General features: G+C 43.4%; 1 protein-coding gene across 1 annotated transcript in view; it reads left to right on the top strand.

Moving 5' to 3' along the window:
* Positions 1-18,923, top strand: part of LMLN (leishmanolysin like peptidase) — a 174,568-nt gene that overhangs the window by 87,617 nt on the left and 68,028 nt on the right. Inside the window, exons 10-13 of the mRNA XM_029605290.1 lie at positions 11,519-11,626; positions 12,439-12,515; positions 14,008-14,118; positions 16,028-16,160. Of these exons, the coding sequence (XP_029461150.1) occupies positions 11,519-11,626; positions 12,439-12,515; positions 14,008-14,118; positions 16,028-16,160 (429 nt within the window). The remainder of the gene's footprint in view (positions 1-11,518; positions 11,627-12,438; positions 12,516-14,007; positions 14,119-16,027; positions 16,161-18,923) is intronic.

The raw sequence follows: 18,923 nt of genomic DNA on the forward strand, positions 1-18,923 counted from the left end.
GTCATGTTGGGAGCCTTTTCTGCGTATTTCTGATTCAGGGATTTGTGTTCGGACAATGCCTTCCTTCCTTCCGAAGGTAGTCTCAGCATTTCATGTCAACCAGTCTATCGAGTTGCCAGCATTTTCTGTTGAGGATAAGGATCTGAGGAGGTTGGATGTCAGGAACTATTTCTTCACGGAGAGGGTGGTGGATGCCTGGAATGCCCTTCCGGAGGAAGTGGTGAAGACCAAAACTGTGAAGGATTTCAAAGGGGCGTGGGATAAACACTGTGGATCCATAAAGTCTAGAGGATGTGAATGAAGAGAAGAGGCAAGGGGGGTGGCTTGCTTGCGGGAATGACGACTACTACCTGGAGATTAATATCCTTATTCAATAAACATACACACAGTTAGTGCGACTCCAACATTGCTCTATGCTTCAACGGCAAGAGGAAATGTAGAAAAAAGGATTTGCATCCACAAAAAAGCAGGGGAGTAGCTTGCTTGTTAAGTCGGTTACTACCCCAAACCAAATAAGCCTGATACTTCACTTTCAATGCACATCCAGCATAGCTCTCTGCTTCAACAGCAGAGAGAATGAAGAAAAGATGATTTATAATATAATATAATATAGTATAATAATGGCACCCTATGGATAATTTAGAAACCACATATTTGTGCCTAACTGTAAACCGTTGTGATGGTGCTCTACTATACGACGGTATAGAAAAGTTTTAAATAAATAAATAAATTTTCAGAATCATCCAACAAGGAATGAATTACATAGTCTGGGTAAACAAATAAGCATGGGTGTCTACTACCCCGAATCAATTAAGCATGATACTTCACTTGGAATACATATCCAGAGCAGCTCACTGCTTCAACAACAGGGGGAATGAAGTAAAGAGGATTTATATTCAGACAACCAACAAGGACTGAATTGCACATGCAGGGTAAACAAACGGGAGTAGCTTGCTTATTACGGCGGTTACTACCCCAAACCAATTAGCTAGATACTTCACTTAGATGCAGCTCCAGCACTGCTGTCTGCATCGATGGTGGGGGTGGAAGGGAATTGGAACCAAAAAGTTACCAATAAGAGCCTTGACCTCAGCGGTCAGAGTAACAGATAAGTATGAAAACAAATAGGTGTGAAAGCTTGCTGGGCAGACTGGATGGGCCGTTTGGTCTTCTTCTGCTGTCACTTCTATGTTTCTATGTCCGTAGAGTCCTTTTACAGTACCTAGAGGTTACCAATCCGTTCAGATTGTCGGATCATCTTTTTGTGTTGTGGGGCGGACATAAGAAAGGTCTAAAGCTTCTAAGACTACTTTTGCCCGCTGGTTGAAAGACGCTATTGCTTCTGCCTACATAAGTCACGGGCGCCCAGTACCAGAGGGCCTTAAAGCACATTCTCTTAGGTCACAAGCAGCGTCATGGGCAGAAAGCCAGTACTTTTCGCCCCAAGAGATTTGCCGGGCAGCCACTTGGAAATCATTGCACACATTTGCTAGACATTACTGGTTGGATGTCTGGGATCCAACGGTGGATTCCTTCGGCAGCAGTGTGCTCCATGCTGGACTCTCCAGGCCCCACCCCTTTTAGGGCAGCTTGGGTACATCCCAGCAGTCTGGGATTGATCCTGGTACGTACAGGGAAAGGAAAATTAGTTCTTACCTGTTAATTTTCATTCCTGTAGTACCAAGGATCAGTCCAGACGCCCACCCATTGGCAGGAGAGTCCATACAGCACTTGTATTTCTCTTGGCAGATTATTTCACAGACTACGCATCTACGCGACATGGTTAGTGTTGTTCAAGACGTTCCTATAAGTTTTACTTTAAGACATTTAAGTTTGACTTGGTCTAGTCATTGGTTGTTGAATTAAAAATAAAATAGTGAGATCACTAGGGGGCATTGTAGGGAGAAGATGTGATTCCTTCTCTCTCCGCTCCAGGCCTCTAAATCGGACCCCATCCAACCTCGGATTGGCGCAAACAAGTCCCATCTTTACAGAATCAGTTTGCTAACACTGAGAGAATCTTTGCTGGTATGTCAAGTCGAGTGATCCGTAAGGATAAAGACAAGGGAAAAGAAAAACTGAAGCCTGCTTCCTCTCCTGTCATGGCCTCAGCTGGTGAGAACTCAGCACCCCCGGTGGCACCCATTGCAGATATAAAATGTGCAGTGCTGGAAGCTTTGGGTCCAGAGTTGCAAAATCTCTCCTCCAAAATTACAGAGTTGTCTGCTAATCTGGGGAAATTTGAAGCCAGATTTGAGGAGATCGAGTCCCGCGTTTCTGAAACGCAAGATGGCCTCCACGTGGCCCAATCTGAACTCGGTGATCTGAAAAAAATTGTGGCAACTCAGGCAGCACGGCTGGAAGACCTGGAAAATAGATCGAGAAGATCGAACCTGCGGTTTATTGGATTACCGGAGTCTATTGAGGAAAGAGCGTTGGCCCCGAGGCTGGAGGCTTGGCTAGAAAAGGACTTGGGGATTTCGACAACGCATGGCAGGCTCCATATTGAGAGGGCACACCGGTTGGGCCAGAAGAATGCAAATGCAACAAGGCCCCGGGTTGTGATAGCAAAAATATTAAATTATGCCCACAAGCAAGAAATACTGCAGGCAGCGCGGGGAAAAAAAGAGCTTACCTTCGACAATTCAAAGATCATGGTGTTCCAAGATTTTTCTGCGGCGGTGTCTGCGCAGCGAAGGCTAATGGCGCCGGTTTGCACGCAGCTTATCTCGCAGGGAGTTCGAGCTACTTTGGTGTATCCGGCACGACTGAGAGTGGTCCTGAATTCGGGGGTGAAGTGGTGCGACACTGTTGAGGAGGCACGTCTGTTGCTAGTGGAGAAGGAAGTACCGGCGGCAGCAGATTAATTGGACGGAGCTTCAATTAAAGTTAATTGACCACGTGGTTTATGGCCGGCGCCCTTAAAGCAGCACTGCACGGGACTAGAGATTTACTCCGTTACAAGCCTGGAGAAGGACTTGGTCGCTATACACAGCTGGTAGTGTAACTGGACTGGGGGAAGCTGGGCAGTATAGTATTATAATCGCTAAATTACTGATAGTGGGTGTAGCGGCTAAGCCTCGAGTTAGGCAGAGGGAGGGGGGTGGGGAAGTGGTTAGAATGGGGGAGGTTGCGATGAATATGAATTAAACAGGTTGATGTTTAAGGGTTGGGATTTTCTCATAAGGCCCGGTGGGGATATGTTTTTGTAACACATTGCTGGTGCATATTTTTCATTATGGTTCACCTACTGTTCATGGATTTTGTTTGCACGCATTTGACGTAAAGCGAGGCAGTGGGGGACTGGAGAGAAAGAGGAAACCCCTTTGCATGGTAATGAACACAGGTTGCGTAAGAACCACAATTTCCCTAGCTTAATAGTGTTTGGGGTCCGATGGTGCAGCTTTTTAGGGATTAGGGCTATGGGTTTAGGGATTTCTAGAGCGCTAGTTCACTATGGGGAGCAGGGCTGGTTTAGAATGTAAGGTGTACTGTGTTACAAGCTACCTGTTTTATACTTCGTAACGCAGCGGGAATGGAGGGGGGGGGGGGGGGAAATGTAGGGTGTTATGAGTGGTTTATAGCGGAGGGCTGTGTATCCTGCCTAGGCTGGGCTGGAATAGCAGTCGCAGCTAAGTTGAATAAATATTAAAAGGGTGCTGGAGGGACATACTCAGTAGTTTAAGGAGGGCTGGATGGGGTCCAGAGGTGGGGTTGGGGTTGTTTAGAGGTCAGTGATCTTGATCTTTGTTAAGATCAGTAGGATATGCAGGGAGCTGGTGTCAACGGGAATGGGGGGGGGGGGTGGGAGAGGGGAGGAGAAGGGGTTTTAAGGGGACTGTTCTCTTTGCCATCTTTGGTAGTTTGGTTTTGTTAATAGAGGCCAGGGGGGCGAGGGATTTGGGAATCCTTTGGCAAACAGTTGGAGATCTTGGCTGGGAGGGTCTCCACTGTGGTCTATTAAAATGCTGGTTTTTCACTGTATTTAAACTTTTAGTAAATCTCTAATTCAGTCACTAATGTCATAACCTGGAATGTCTGTGGCATTAATTCACCGGTTAAGAGGAGGAAGATTTTATCATTGTTGAAAAGACGGAGGGCTCAAGTGGCTTTCCTGCAAGAGACACACCTGACGGATTTGGAGCATGCTAAATTGGGGCGTCTATGGGGGGGAGACATTTATTATGCATCTGCTTCCACAAAATCGGCAGGGGTGGCCATTCTTATTCAGCGCTCACTAGCATATACTTTATGTAATGAAATTAAAGATTCGTTGGGACGGTACATCATTTTGATAGTGGAAATTGCGAATACGAAAGTAATTTTTTGTAATGTGTATGCGCACAATAATTATACGCCCAGCTTTTACAAAGAGTTGCATAAGCACTTGATCCCCTATTTGGGGGATTTTCTGATAGTAGGCGGAGATTTTAACACAGTCCGGGATCCCATCTTGGATAGGTCCCCGCAACTAAAGCAACGCCTGGATACAGGTAGAGGCCCATCATTTTTAGAATCCTCTTTACAATTGATGGATACATGGAGAGTCTTCCACCCGGGTGAAAAAGACTTCACCCACGTATCGAGAGCCCATGGGACTCTAACCAGGATTGACTATTTTCTGACAAGTGTGCATGGATGTGCGAAGATTCGGGGTATTGAAATAGCTGACATTGTGATTTCGGATCATGCCCTGGTGAAGTTAGAGGTCGATTTAAATCCCTTTGCGCCAAATTCTACTCACTGGAAGTTCCCCTTCTTTTTGGAGGCAGACGAGAAGTTCCGAGAGCTTTTGCTAAATAGTTGGGCAGATTATGCAGAATTTAATGAGGAGCAGGCTTCTTCCCCGGCTCTCTACTGGTATACGGCTAAGGCAGTATTAAGAGGGAATATCATCTCCTATATGTCGCACAGGAAAAAAGTCATGGCACATCAGCTCCTGTCTTTGACCGCACAGCTTAAGCGGGCACGCGTTTGTTTAATTCGCCATAATACCGCAGAAAACAGAGCGTACTATCACACAACTCAGGGAGAACTAAATACCTTATTACATCAAAAAGCGCGTAAAAGTATTCTGTTCTATCAATATAAGCTGTATCAGCACAGTAATAAAGCTGGGCGGTTAATGGCTAACCTCATAAAGTTGGCACGGGGTTCGCGGCATATACCTGCTATACGATCCTGGGCGGGGCCCTTGCTCACAGAGCGTAAAGATATACTGCAGCGTTTTCGGGATTTTTTTAGGGACTTGTATACAGCCGAGGGCTGGAGTAAGGCGGCGTGTGAAAAATTTTGCTCTCAATTTCAGTTCCCGCGGTTAACAGTGGAGCAAAAAACCTTGTTAAATAGGCCTATTTCAGAGGACGAAGTACGAGGGGCAATTCAGTACGCGAAAAAGCTCAAGGCACCGGGGCCAGATGGCTATGGGGCAGAATTTTATAAATGTTTGATAGAACAGGTAACCGGACCGCTGACATGTGCCTATGAAGCCATGTTGGCAACGGGTTCTTTTCCAAATAATGAAAATCGCGCGCATGTCACGCTTATTCCCAAACTGGGGAAAGACCCGTTGGATCCTGAATCTTATCAGCCGATCTCCTTGTTAAATTTCGATCAAAAGATATTTGCCAAGGTCATGGCGGATAGGTTGGCAACAGTGATTCCTTTTTTGATTGGGGAAGATCAAGTAGGTTTTGTGCGGCGATGTTATGCGCTTGCTAACATTCGAAAAATACTAGCAGCTATGTCCATGTGTCAATGCTCGGACACACCCTTTTTGGCAATAAGCTTTGAAGCAGAGAAAGCCTTTGATAGGGTGGAGTGGCCTTATTTATTTCATGTACTGGAGTTGATGGGATTTGAAGGTTTCTTTGTCCAGGCGATACAGTTATTATATACCAGTCCGGAAGCGATCATTTTGGCGAATGGGTCACAATCGGAAGTATTTTTGGTCTCTCGAGGCACACGACAGGGGTGTCTGCTGTCCCCGTTATTATTCATACTGCAATTAGAGCCGTTATTGTTAGCAATACAGCTCACAAAGGAGATAAGAGGGGTGCGTTTTAATTCGTCCCTTTTTAAGTATGCAGCGTTTGCTGATGACATGCTGGTTTTTTTAACGGAACCGCGTGAGTCCTTGCGGAGGCTCTTACAACTTATTCGGACTTTTGGGACATTTTCCGGGTTGCGGCTGAATATGAGTAAATCTAAGGCTTTAGCCGGCGAGGTTTCATTACAACAGAAGTGGGTGGGAGACTTTCCTCTGCAATGGGCATTGGACTCTTTTAAATACCTCGGAATACATATTCCCAGGGATCTCACAAAGTTGTATAAATTAAATGTGCCTCCATTGTTGCAGCACACCAGTGACAGATTGAAAGCCTGGATGGACCTACCCCTTTCATTAGGAGGCAGAGTGCAGTTGTTTAAGATGGTGATTTTTCCTAAATGGCTTTATCTGTTTCAAAATTTGCCTATTATCTTGCGTCGGGCGGACTTGACTCAGTTGGACAAGTTACAGAGGCGTTTTTATTGGAGGGGGGGGGAAGGCGCGCATCCCGCTGGAGTGGTTGCGCAGCCCCTGGGGGAAGGGAGGATTGGGAGTTCCAGATCTTGCATCATATAATTTGGCTGGGAATCTCCGCTTAGTTAAAGACTGGATCATGGGCACGTCCACATATTCACAGATACAGGTGGATCTGGCCTGGGCTCACCCGTATGGGCTACTGGCTGTGTTACAAGCATCTCCTGCAAGCTTAAATACTTACTTAGTTTCTAGTGTGCTGGTTAAGCCTCTTCGTCAAACCTGGGTTAAATTTATGCGCTTGCTAAAGGTGGACAAGGTGAACCCCTTGTTGTTACCTGTTCAAGGGAACCCATAATTTCTTCCGGGATTACATACGGCTCCATTTCAAAGGTGGGGCAAGCTGGGAATAACCTATGTGGGACATGTGGTAAAGCCGGAGGGCACATTCTTTTCTTTGAAAGAATTGCAGGACACATATGGAGTTTCAACTAAGGAGGTATTCCCATATTTGCAGCTTAAACATTATATTGCGTCTCTATCACTGGGAGGGGATCAGGTGACCTCCCTCGAGAAGATTAAAACACACTTGCTATTAGAGCAGGTAAAGCCATCGTCATTGTCTCAGCATTATCGATTGCTTAAGCACTTACAGCTAAAAGATAACAGGGCCATATTGGTGGAAAGATGGAATAGGGATGGGGTATTTGTATTAAATGCTGCTATTCTTGAAATGTGTTTTAGATGAATCCCGAAGCTCTCCACCAACATGTATTACCGCGAAATGCAGTACAAATTTCTCCGCCGCAGCTACGTGGCTGCCCAAGAGGCGTTTTATTGTAAAATAGCGCCTTCGTCTCAATGTCTGCGTTGTGGCTCAGCGAGGGGCTCGTTATCCCATGCATTTTGGGCTTGCCCGCAGGTCCAACAATTTTGGCAGAAGGTGGTGCAGTACTTGGAGTCCGTGCTGGAGTTCCATATTCCTTTCTCCTATTATTGGCTACTTTTTGGCTGCATTTCGCATTTGAAGGTGAAAGCTCTGGGAGCCCGTCTGTTTATACAAAAAGCGTGCCTAGTAGCTAAGAAGACGATCCTTCTTTATTGGAGGGAGCCTGCGAGGCCATCTTATTGGGCGTGGCGCAATAATTTACATCATATGATGCAGATGGAATCCTCTATAACACGCCTAGATCTGCGGCAGAGGAAGCACTTCTTGGAAATATGGGAGCCATACTTACAAAGACTTCCACACCGAGTGCGTAGCTTAATTGTAAATTGGTGACTGAACTTCGGTGATTCCCACACTCAACATCAACGACCTGAATAAGGACCTGGATTACAGATGGCAAAGAGACATTGGGGATGGGGGGGCGGAGGGGGTCAGGGAAGGGTCGGGGGTTTTATTGTTAAGGCAAAACCTGTATGCATTGGGAAGTTCTTTTTGGCTTTAATTGTTGTTATCTAATGAAACTCAAAATTGTTTATACAAAAAAAAAAAAAATATAATAAAGGAACATAAAACCAGAAAAAAAAATAAATAAATAAAATAGTTACAATAACAGTTATTCATTCTGCTTTGATATTGATTATACTGAGGGATCGCAGGTGGCACACCAGGTTATACGGTGGGTCCTTTTCAGCTTTTCTCTGACTCCATCTGCTGGAAGGGAGGCACAACCCAGCAGTCTGGAATGATCCTTGGTACTACAGGAATGAAAATTAACAGGTAAGAACTAATTTTCCTTTTTTTCTTGTTACTGATTTGTTCAGCATCTTAGTTGAAATCTTAAAGAGGGTGGAGCACATTGTGATGTCGAGCATTATTAAAGCTGCCCTGCCACACAATAAAGCTCTGGAATTTGTTGCCAGAGGATGTGGTTAGTGTGGTTAGTGCAGTTAGTGTAGCTGGGTTCAAAAAAGGTTTGGATAAGTTCTTGGAGGAGAAGTCCATTAATGGCTATTAATCAATTTTACCAGTAGCATGGGATCTTCTTAGTGTTTGGGTAATTGCCAGGTTCTTGTGGCCTGGTTTGGCCTCTGTTGGAAACAGGATGCTGGGCTTGATGGACCCTTGGTCTGACCCAGCATGGCAATTTCTTATGTTCTTACATTCTTACTGGTTGATGCTTTGTGCGTTTACTGTGCACCAAAAGGTTGCAGCTCAAGTGTATTATGCTATCTGAAAAGCTAGATTTCACCTCTTCAACTTTTTATAAACCAATTTAAAACAAATTCATGCCTGTGCTGATTTTTATTTTTATCTAGAATACATTTTTGATATTTAAATCCCAAAATCTAGGATTTTGTCAAGACTGAGAACAACAAATCAGATAAAACTATGAGCAGAGACTTGATTTTATTGCATTTCATTTTGAAATTTTGTCAGACCTTATTTTGCATTTTGTTTGACTTTAATACTGCAAACGTGAAAATATAATCATACTTTTTAATTAAATGTGCACTGCTCATTCTGTACAGCCGTAGCCACAACACTCACCATCCCATTAGCCCCCTATACTCGCAATCAGCAGTGGCAAGAATGTTTGATGGCAGCAGCCAGCTCAGCTGCTTCAGTGGGGTTTCTGGCAGCCGGAAGGGTCTTGAGGTGATGAGTGTGTTCAATGATGGCAGCTCTGTTGCTTCAGTGGGGTTCTCTGGCTTCTTTCCCCCACTTTCTTCAGCATCTTCCACCTGACCTCTTTCTGCACCTTTCCCCCTGCATCTGCCGCTCTCCTTCCTTCCTCTGTATTTTCTCCTTCCTCTCTCAGCTACCCTAACTGAGCAGTGGGAGTCCAACCATCCTGCTCTTGCTAACCTCTATGCACTGTCTGTACCAGCATCACAAGTGTTTTCAAAACTCGAGGACTGGCACTTCCTGGCTGCTCATCTCCTGCATCCTGAGATCAGCAGCCCGGACATGCTGCAATTTTGGAAAATGCTCATAGTGCTGCCGGCACAAATGGTTCAGAGCAGTTGGCAGGGCAGGCCCCTGCTGGTTCCTAGTCAAGGCTTGCGGTTGCTGCTTAGCTCCTTGGGACTGTGTGGATGTTTGGCTTTGACTGCAGCAACTCAGCTGCCTAATCAGGGTTTCTAGCACTGGCAAGACTTCTGGGAAGGATTTTTACTTTTTTAAGTAGAGGTATTGATTTTCTTAGTTTATCAACCAATTTGACTTTGGAGATTTTAGGTTTTTTTTCACTGCCTCAGGACAGTCTGATCCCTGGCTAAGTTATTTCTTCTAAGTCATTCTAAGCAAAATATTTTTCAGTTCCATGTTAGTTCATCCCAATAATTATTAACAGATATTTGAAAACATGTGTCAAATTAGGAGCAAAGTCACTGAAATATCATGCTGTGATGAGTATGCATATATGGCCAAACAATTGCCCTGTTGGATAGAAGAATGTTTTATTGAGGTATTTAAATGCCTAATCATAATCGTTTTAAATGAAATATTCAAATTATTGTTCTTAAAACTTGACAGGTTCCTTTTGAGCTGTTAGGTTGTGGATGTGGAGCTTATAAGCATCTAATAGTGAGGAACATGGTTTCCTCGAAATTGCAACTTAAATTGAAGGGTTCTAGTTACTGATTAGCTCAGTATTTATAAAACAATGGGGCTGATGCAGTACCGTGCATTAGCCACTGTGCATGGCTTAACATGCGATTGGACATGCGTTTTGGATGCGTCCCAAACCCCCGATCCAATACGGGGATTAGTGTATCCAAAACATGTGTCTAAATCACCACATAGCTAATAGCGCTAATCACATGGAAATTCATGTAGATGAGGCTATTAGCTAATCCCTGTGATCCAATAAATTTTCCGCACGGCCAACGTGAACTTGTGATGTGGCAAATTTTATGCCAGCCAAGGGCATAAGAAAAAAGAAACTAATAGTAATCCCCTATCAATTATCTGATTATCAGTGCTTTCAAGGAAATTTGTGAGATTGCCTTGAAAGGGCATCTCATCAGTATTCAAGTTAGGGTTTTTCTTAGGTAGAAAATAGCAATAACTAATTATCGGTAAATCGTTTTCTGGAAAACACAAAATTTCCACTAGAAATGACTTTAGCGTTTCCATCGGTACCTGCCCAGCTACCCTAGGGAAATTGAGCAAGCACAGATTTAAACGCTTATTGTTATTTTCAAATATTTCAAGTCGTCTAGATAGATAATCTCTGTCTTTTGCTATAGTTGACTGAAATTCTAAATTCTTTTCCTCTTTATCTTCTAAGACCTTTATCCTTAATTCAGAATTTTTAACACATTCTCGGATTTGCATTAAATCCTGCTGATTTTTCCCTGTCACAATGTCTACCTTTTTCTCTAATCCTTTTATATCCATTGACATTTTAGCCATCATGTCTGGCGTTAAGGTACACCACACTCAAGGGCACATTGAAAAGAGAGAAAAATCCTGCTTTCTGTGATTCCTCCTAATAGTATCATAGCATTACTGTATAGGGGAAACCAAGTTAAGCCGTATTTTTTTTTTATTAAAAAATTAATTCTTTGGGAAAAAAAATATGGATGTCCAATACATATACAAGATGCAGGGTCCAGGTATCTTGTGCTTGTGTATGTCAGTAGCAGGAGAAAAAGGTCGCTTGTAAATTGCGCGTCCATTTTCCCAACTGGCTTGATAGCCGCCTTTCCTGTTATGCCCGATGACGACAAGGTGCTAGGGACGCACATTTGTCCCTAGCGCCTCATTTTTAGCATGACTCCCTCATTTTAATATTGGATTGCGAGCCCAGGAGAGGTGGCTGGGCGCATGTTAGGAAAACGGGCATTCGGCACTGAGTGCCCGTTTTCTGCACACAATTATTGCATCGGCCCCAATGTGATTGTAGCCCTTGGAAACTAAGGCTGTGCAGTGCACTCACAAAAAATCACTCCAGGGATCATAATAAAAATGGGCTTGTGCATGAAAAGGTATGTTCATTAATGGTACTTTGAGCTCTCTTTTAACAGCAGTTTGACTTGTAGGAGGAGACTCGGAAACATTTTAACTGCCAAGCTCTGGAGGGGATGGAGCTTGAGAATCAGGGAGGTCTGGGCACTGAGCTGAACCACTGGGAAAAGCGATTACTGGAGGTCAGTAACGGGGGATGCCATAACTCTGCCATTGTACATGCTTTCTTTTTAAGATATATGGTTACCTTTTCCCCTTGCATTTTATTTTGTTGATACATATCAAAAAAGTGGAGTGACGACATTATACTCTAAAGTGGAGATTATCATTTTGCCATGTTATACCCATTCAGCTCTTTAGTGTGCACAGTCTTTGGAGAAAGACTTTCTGGGGATAGTATGTTTTTTACTGACAGATTGCATAGTAATGAACGACCCCGTTGTCTCGATTATTCATCAGTGCAGCAGGAAGCAATGGTGCTTTTCTCTTGATAGAAGACAGTTGGTCATGTGTACTGTTTCCATAGCAGACATTTAGGTCTTGTTAAGCTCTGACTATGTGTTGAGTTCCAGTAGCAGAACATTTGATTATACATTATTTACCAATAAGGTCCCTGGAGTCTTCTCAGCAGAAGTTATTCAGGTCCTTTCATCATCTTTAATCAAGTTAAGCCACTCATTGCTCTGCTTTCATTTATTCAGCTCTGAGTGTATAGACTCTGTTTCGGTTGACATCAGATCAGAGCCATAATATCCAACCTTTAGAAAGAGATTAAAGGCTTGGCTATTCCAGCAAGCATTCCCAGGGTAGCAATTTTTTAGTAATCCTGTTTAGATTTGCTGCTGTCTTGGATTATTGTCTGGTATTATTTTTCCTTTGTCGTCATCAATTAACATTTAATATTGTATTTGTAAAAAAAAAAAAAAAAATTCATTACATTCATCAAATGATCTATCATTTCTCTGAGGCTTATTGGCACCTATTCTCTTTTCAGAATGAAGCAATGACTGGATCACACACACAGAATAGGGTCTTTTCTAGGATCACCTTAGCTTTAATGGAAGATACAGGGTAAGTAGTAGTTTAAAAATATAGAGCACTTTAAAATCTTGAGTGAGGTGGAATAGGTAAACACAAAACAGTTATTTACCCTTTCAAATGGTACTCTGACGAAGCAAATAGGTAGCACTTTTAAAACAGTTTGGCAAAATTATTTTTTTTTTCCTTGTCGCACAATTAAACTGTGGAATTTGTTGCCAGTGGATGTGGTGAAAGCAATTTAATATATCCAGGTTTAAAAAGAATCTAGACAAGTTCCTGGAGGAAGAGTCCATAAATTTCTATTAGCCCTGTAGACTTGGGAAAGCTACTGCGTGTCCCTTAGAAACAAGGAATGGGTCTGTTCTTTGGATTTCTGCCAGATACTTGTGACCTGTAAGAGACAGGATGCTGGGCTTGATGACATGCCTTACGTTTCTGTATATGTGTTCTTTGTTTTAAAGGTTTGAAATTAATATACAGGTGTTGGCTCACTAGTCAGTTAACACATATCCAGCTACTGTAATTAATACAATTTAGAAAAAATTCTAACATACGGTACTTCAAAAGATATCTTTTGATTAAATGGGGGACCATATACCCCCATGAATATTGTGACTTTATTGTTCTGACATACACTGGATAAATAATATAAAGAATATTATCTATAAGTATATAGCAAGATCTGTGAATGAGAATTATTTATTCTCTGCTCCATCAGTAAGGCCCTGACTGCATAGACTTTCCTGCTGTTCCTGCTTATTTAAATTGTTGTACACTGTTTTGGGTGAATTCTCATCCAAAAAACTGGATGATCATAATAAATATTTTCTGATACCAATTGATTAAAATAGAACTTCAGTCATAGACTTCTAGAGAGGGTTACTAGTGACTCTAGGCAGGATCCTAGATGCTTACCTAATCTGTTCCTAAACTCCTCCAGTGACAGATTCCACCTCATCAATTTTTTAGATTCAGTCTCTTCTCCCCCTTTTCTTCTCTCTAATACTTTTCAATATCTCTGCCTAAAATTAGTCACATCAAACAAAATCTCTTACTTTCCCACTTCCAGGTAAATTGTTTCAGTGCTTGACTATCCTCACAATTAGAAAGTTCTCTCTAATGTCTAATCCAAATCTTCTCCATTACTTTTGTCAGCTGTGTTGAAATGCTTTCCTAAAACTGTAGAACCTCTCCTGAAGAGAGAATAATTTCTTTTTTAATCTGTGGTGGTTGGGTTTAGATTTTGAGTACCATGTTCACTCTTATTCTCTAATGGAATCTATCAAAGTTCAGCATATGAAATGCAGGCCTCTATCCTTCCTCCACCCCAGCAAGTCTGGTCAGAGATCAGAGAGTTGCTATCAAGGGAAACCAGAGTCCAGTATCTCTAGACTTTCTTTCTTTGAAGTTATTTTCTCTTTTGACAGTTACATGGTGCTATAGGGTCAGTTGTATGGAAGTGCTGCTTTACAATGCAAGTTCCGAACTTGCAAAATATTTATAGTTTCAAATATTGTTGCAGCTGGTATAGAGCCAATTACAGCATGGCTGAGAAGTTGGATTGGGGCCGTAATAAAGGCTGTGATTTTGCAATGAAAAGCTGTAAATTCTGGATCAACCAGCAGAAAAAGAGGTAAGAATAATTTCTGCTTTCTACATGGTCTTGAAATAGCAATGTTTGTCTAAACTGTGGTATTTCTTACGGGCTCCTTCAATTAGATATGTCATAAGGGGAAGTAGTGACACCTGGGATTTCATGTTTATTGAAAACCAAATGATATCCTCCTTGGAACATAAGAAATTGCCATACTGGGTCAGATCAAAAGTCCATCAAGCCCAGCATCCTGTTTCCAACAGTGGCCAATCCAGGCTACAAGTACCTGGCAGGTACCCAAAAACTAAGTGTATCCCATGCTACCGATGCTAGTAATGGCAGTGGCTATTTTCTAAGTCAACTTGATTATCAGCAGTTAATGGACTTCTCTTCCAAGAACTTATCCAAACCTTTTTTAAACCCAGCCACACTAACTGCACTAACCACATCCCCTGGCAACAAATGTTTCAAGGCCAGGGCTAGCTGAGGCTCATGGTGAGATAGGGTAGTGCTCACAGCCCTCAGAAGGAACTTGCATATGTTCCTAAACACCCCCACAGAGACCTCGGCCGAAGGATCATCGTGCACCAGGTTCTGAAGGGAGCTGTGACTTGCGTGTCCTGTCCAGTGGATTGCTGTTGTCTTGCCTAGACTGTAGAAAAAGGAGTTGAAAATATAAGGTCTTTCTTTAAAAAGGCTTTGTTTGTTTTTTTATTTTTAAATTTCCCACAGCTCCTAGAAACAAGAAAAAATTGTCCCATGCTTTATTGTGGTAATTCTCTCATCTCTGCCCTATGCAGCCTGCTCCCTACTTCAAGTTATAATTCAGCTTGCGTCAAGGAACTACAGAAATCTAATATAAAAATGTAAGATATAATTTTGTAAACAGTGGCGGGGGGGCTGCTTTCAGTTTTCTTGAGCAAGAGCCATGGTCTACCAGAAAAACTTTCTCTGCCTTACCCTTTTAGCTTCCTATTCCCCACTTGTCATGGCAATGAGCAGAGTTGGAACAGGATGCTCTTGGCATATAAGACAAGGAACTGGAAAAGATTAACAGGTGAAAAAAATATACCTTCTTTGATTAAGACCCAAGCTCCCTTCTTCTTTTATGGGAGGGATAAGTTAAGGGGTAACTTCTGCTTCCAAAGATGTTGCCCTGTGTGTGAAATGCAAATAAAATCCAGAATTGAATACTATAGATCCGTGGAATACAAGATTTTTTTTAAAATAAAGTATAGTCTGTATTCCAGCAGCATGCAAAATAGAGTGTTTCGTCACTGAATGAAAGGAATGTATTCAGTGATATTCTAGTACTAACCATGCTGTTAGCAGGAGGTGGCAGGACGTTGATGGGGGAGAAATTGTATTATTGAAGCATTTCAGGAGTGATGGACATTTAAAAGTTAGTACAATTATTTATTTAGTAACAGATGTTGATTTCTATGGAATCTAACAATCTTTAAATATACTAACACAATAACAGTTTTAAAGTTGTATTTTGCTGCTGGATTTTTTTTTCTTAAGGCAGTGGTTTTGTTCTTGTTGTATCACCTGAAGAGAATGGCCCTTCAGTGCTGGATGTTTTACTGTGGCACAGTTATTTCCTGTTTTACATGAAAAAGTAGTTCTTAACTACAAAATCTGGTGATGCTAGACTAACCTCCAGAAAATAAATCTAATGTAAAGCTTTGACATTAACAAACAAGCATCAGGTGCACTGAGAATTTTGCTTCTTTCTACTTCCAGCTCAATGAAAACCAGCCTTTGTTGGGCTATGGAACCTTAAACCTTCATTTGCACCCACCAAGGGATTTTTCTTCTGTTTTAGAAGACCTGACCTTGGAATCAAAACCACCCTGGGCTAACCCCCATGGTTCAGGGTTTTTAAAACAGTCTCTAGCATAATGCAAATTGAACTTCTTTTTTGTTGTTATTGTTACCTGTGCAGGCAGGAAATGGTGAACCCATACTGTGACACTCTAAGAAGTAATCCCCTGCAGCTGACCTGCAGACAGGATCAGCGGGCAGTAGCAGTGTGCAATTTACAGAGATTTCAAAAGCACTTACCTCAGGAGTATCAGGTACGGTGTAATCTAATTTATAAATAGTTCCACTAATACACTCATGCATGCTGACAACAAATTGCTTGACAATGCAGAAAAAATTTTGAGTTAGCAGTGAGCCAGTATAGCAGCCAGGGTTAAATATCTTCACCAGTCAGGACTAGCTCACTGCTGGACCAATGAGATGATCCTCTAGGGCTAGGTCCAGGACCCCTGAAAGAGAAGAGAGGTTATTACAAAGTCTACAAGAATGCAAGAGGCTGTGACTCAACAATCTGAATCTCTACTCTCCAGTTCTGAGGACCACCAGTTTAAGATCTGTTAGACCTCACATGAAGAGAGAAAGAAAGCTGTATAAGGGATAAGAGAGGTCTATGAATGGTAGCACTACTGCCAAGACTTCAGTGTCTTCACCCCCTCCCCAGCATTAGTAACATCACCTGGAATATAATTTGTGCTTGACTAGTGTAGCAAACTCATTTTATATCTTGGGAAATATAACTGAAGAATGACATAATATATTCTCACCTCTCTGCTTTAGAAATATCCCCTTCTCACAGGACAAGCAGGATGGTAGTCCTCACATATGGTGACATCATCAGGATGGAGCCCAGTCACAGAAAACTTCTGTCAAAGTTTCCAGAACTTTGACTGGCCCCTACTGGGCATGCCCAGAATGGCACTAACCCTGCAGCCAGCAGGGGTCCCCCTTCAATCTTCTTTTTTCCACGCAGCAGTAGTCTCGCGGTAAAGGAGCTCTGAAGAGATTCCTGACAGGAATTTTCCTCACGGAATTATTAAAAGTTAAATTGCCCCAGAGGGGTCCCTCCTCTAACTTTTCTCTGACCGCGGTACTCCAGTAAGTTTTTACCCGTTTTCTGTCGATTACATTCGAGTTTGGCCTCGCGGCCTACTGGCCATCGACCGTACTGCGGCTCGATTTTTTTCAATGGCCATGGCGTCTGAGTTCCATCGGTGCCCGGACTGTACTCGCACCATGTCTATCACAGACCCCCATAAAGTCTGTGTAATGTGACTAGGCCGTGAGCATGATGTCCTGACTTGCACCAAATGTGCCCTAATGACACCAAAAGGTCGCAAGGCCAGAATGGAGAAGATGGAACTCCTCTTCCGTGCTCAAACCCCGACTCCGTCCATTGCATCGGCACCGTCAACCTCGCGCCAGCATCGACCACGGACCGGTGACCAACCAGCATAGACGACATCACGGCCATCGGCACCCTCTACTCCTCCTCAGGATCGAGGGGATCGCAGGGAGAAACATCGCCATCGACACCATAAGACTCGGACCATCGAGGGAGCGAAATCATCAACCTCGCCATCGTCCGAGCCACTGTCGAAGAAGCTCCGTCCAGGAAAGGCACCTTCCATTCCTGCAACCGGGTCACCGAGGCAATCCTCACCCGATTGGGGTTCGGGAGCCGCGACTCCGCCTTTAACGGTGGTCCCTCTGGCTATGCATCTGCCTCCTTCTGTTCCACAGCCGGGGCTGCTTGCTCCAGGTCTCCGAGAAGAACTGGACCGGCTGGTTCAGGAGGCCATCGACAAGGCGATGCAATGTCTTCAGGTTCCTCCGGCACCGACTGTGGAACCCACCATCGACCCGATTCCGGCAGCGCTGGCACCGCTGCTATCCAGGATGGAGGCGCTAATGCCCTCCCCATTGACAGCATCATCGGGAGGAGAAACACTGTTCCGCATCCCTCCATTGGGAGTTTTGCCTCATCCATCAGTGCCGATATGTCCGTCGGCGCCACCGAGTCATCCATCAATGCCCTTGATGTCTGCACCGGTGCCTTCGATGTCATCATCGGTGCCTCCGGTAATTCCTCCGATTCCTTCAGAGCCTAGACCGGGACCCTCAGGTATCCAACCCCCTCTACTTCCTAGAGGGAAGTCTTCTGATCCTTATGATACTTGGGGTGATGATACCTCATCAGACACCGATGACTTACCTTCACCCACTGAGAATAGAAAGCATTCTCCTCCAGAGGACCTCTCATTTATAAATTATGTGAAGGAAATGTCTGAATTGGTTCCTTTTCAGCTACAGATGGAACAGGATGATAGGCACTAGATGATGGAGTTACTCCAATTCCTGGATGCCCCCAAGGTGATCACCTCTATTCCCATCCATCAGGTCCTTCTCGATCTCCTCAAAAAGAACTGGGAAAATCTTGGATCAATTGCTCCAGTACACAGAAAGGCTGACACCACGTATTTAGTTCAGACAGCCCCAGGCTTTCAAAAATCACAGCTTGATCACCACTCCGTTGTGGTAGAGTCTGCACAAAAGAGGGCAAAAGGTCAAAACCTCACTCATCTACCCCTCCTGGTAAGAAACAGAAATTCCTAGATAACATTGGTCGACGAGTATTCCAAGGGGCCATTCTCATCTCCCAAATTGCTGCCTATCAGCTTTACATGACCCAATATAACAGGGTCATCTTTAAGCAGATACAGGACTTCTCAGACTCCCTGCCTCAGCAATTCTAAGACTAACTACAAACTCTTGTAAGCAACGGTTTTGAGGCAGGCAAGCATGAGATCAGAACATCTTATGACATTTTTGACACCTCTAACAGAGTGTCTGCAGCTGCTATTTCGGCAAGACGGTGGGCCTGGCTCAAGTCTTCTGACCTTCTCCCAGAAGTGCAGGACTGGTTGTCCAACTTACCATGTGTAGGAGATAATCTGTTCGGTGAACAGATCCAATGGACGGTGGCTGAATTAAAAACCATCATGAGACCCTAAAACAGC

This window comes from Rhinatrema bivittatum, chromosome 6 (assembly GCF_901001135.1).
Source record: "Rhinatrema bivittatum chromosome 6, aRhiBiv1.1, whole genome shotgun sequence".
NCBI classification, from domain to species: Eukaryota; Metazoa; Chordata; class Amphibia; order Gymnophiona; family Rhinatrematidae; genus Rhinatrema; species Rhinatrema bivittatum.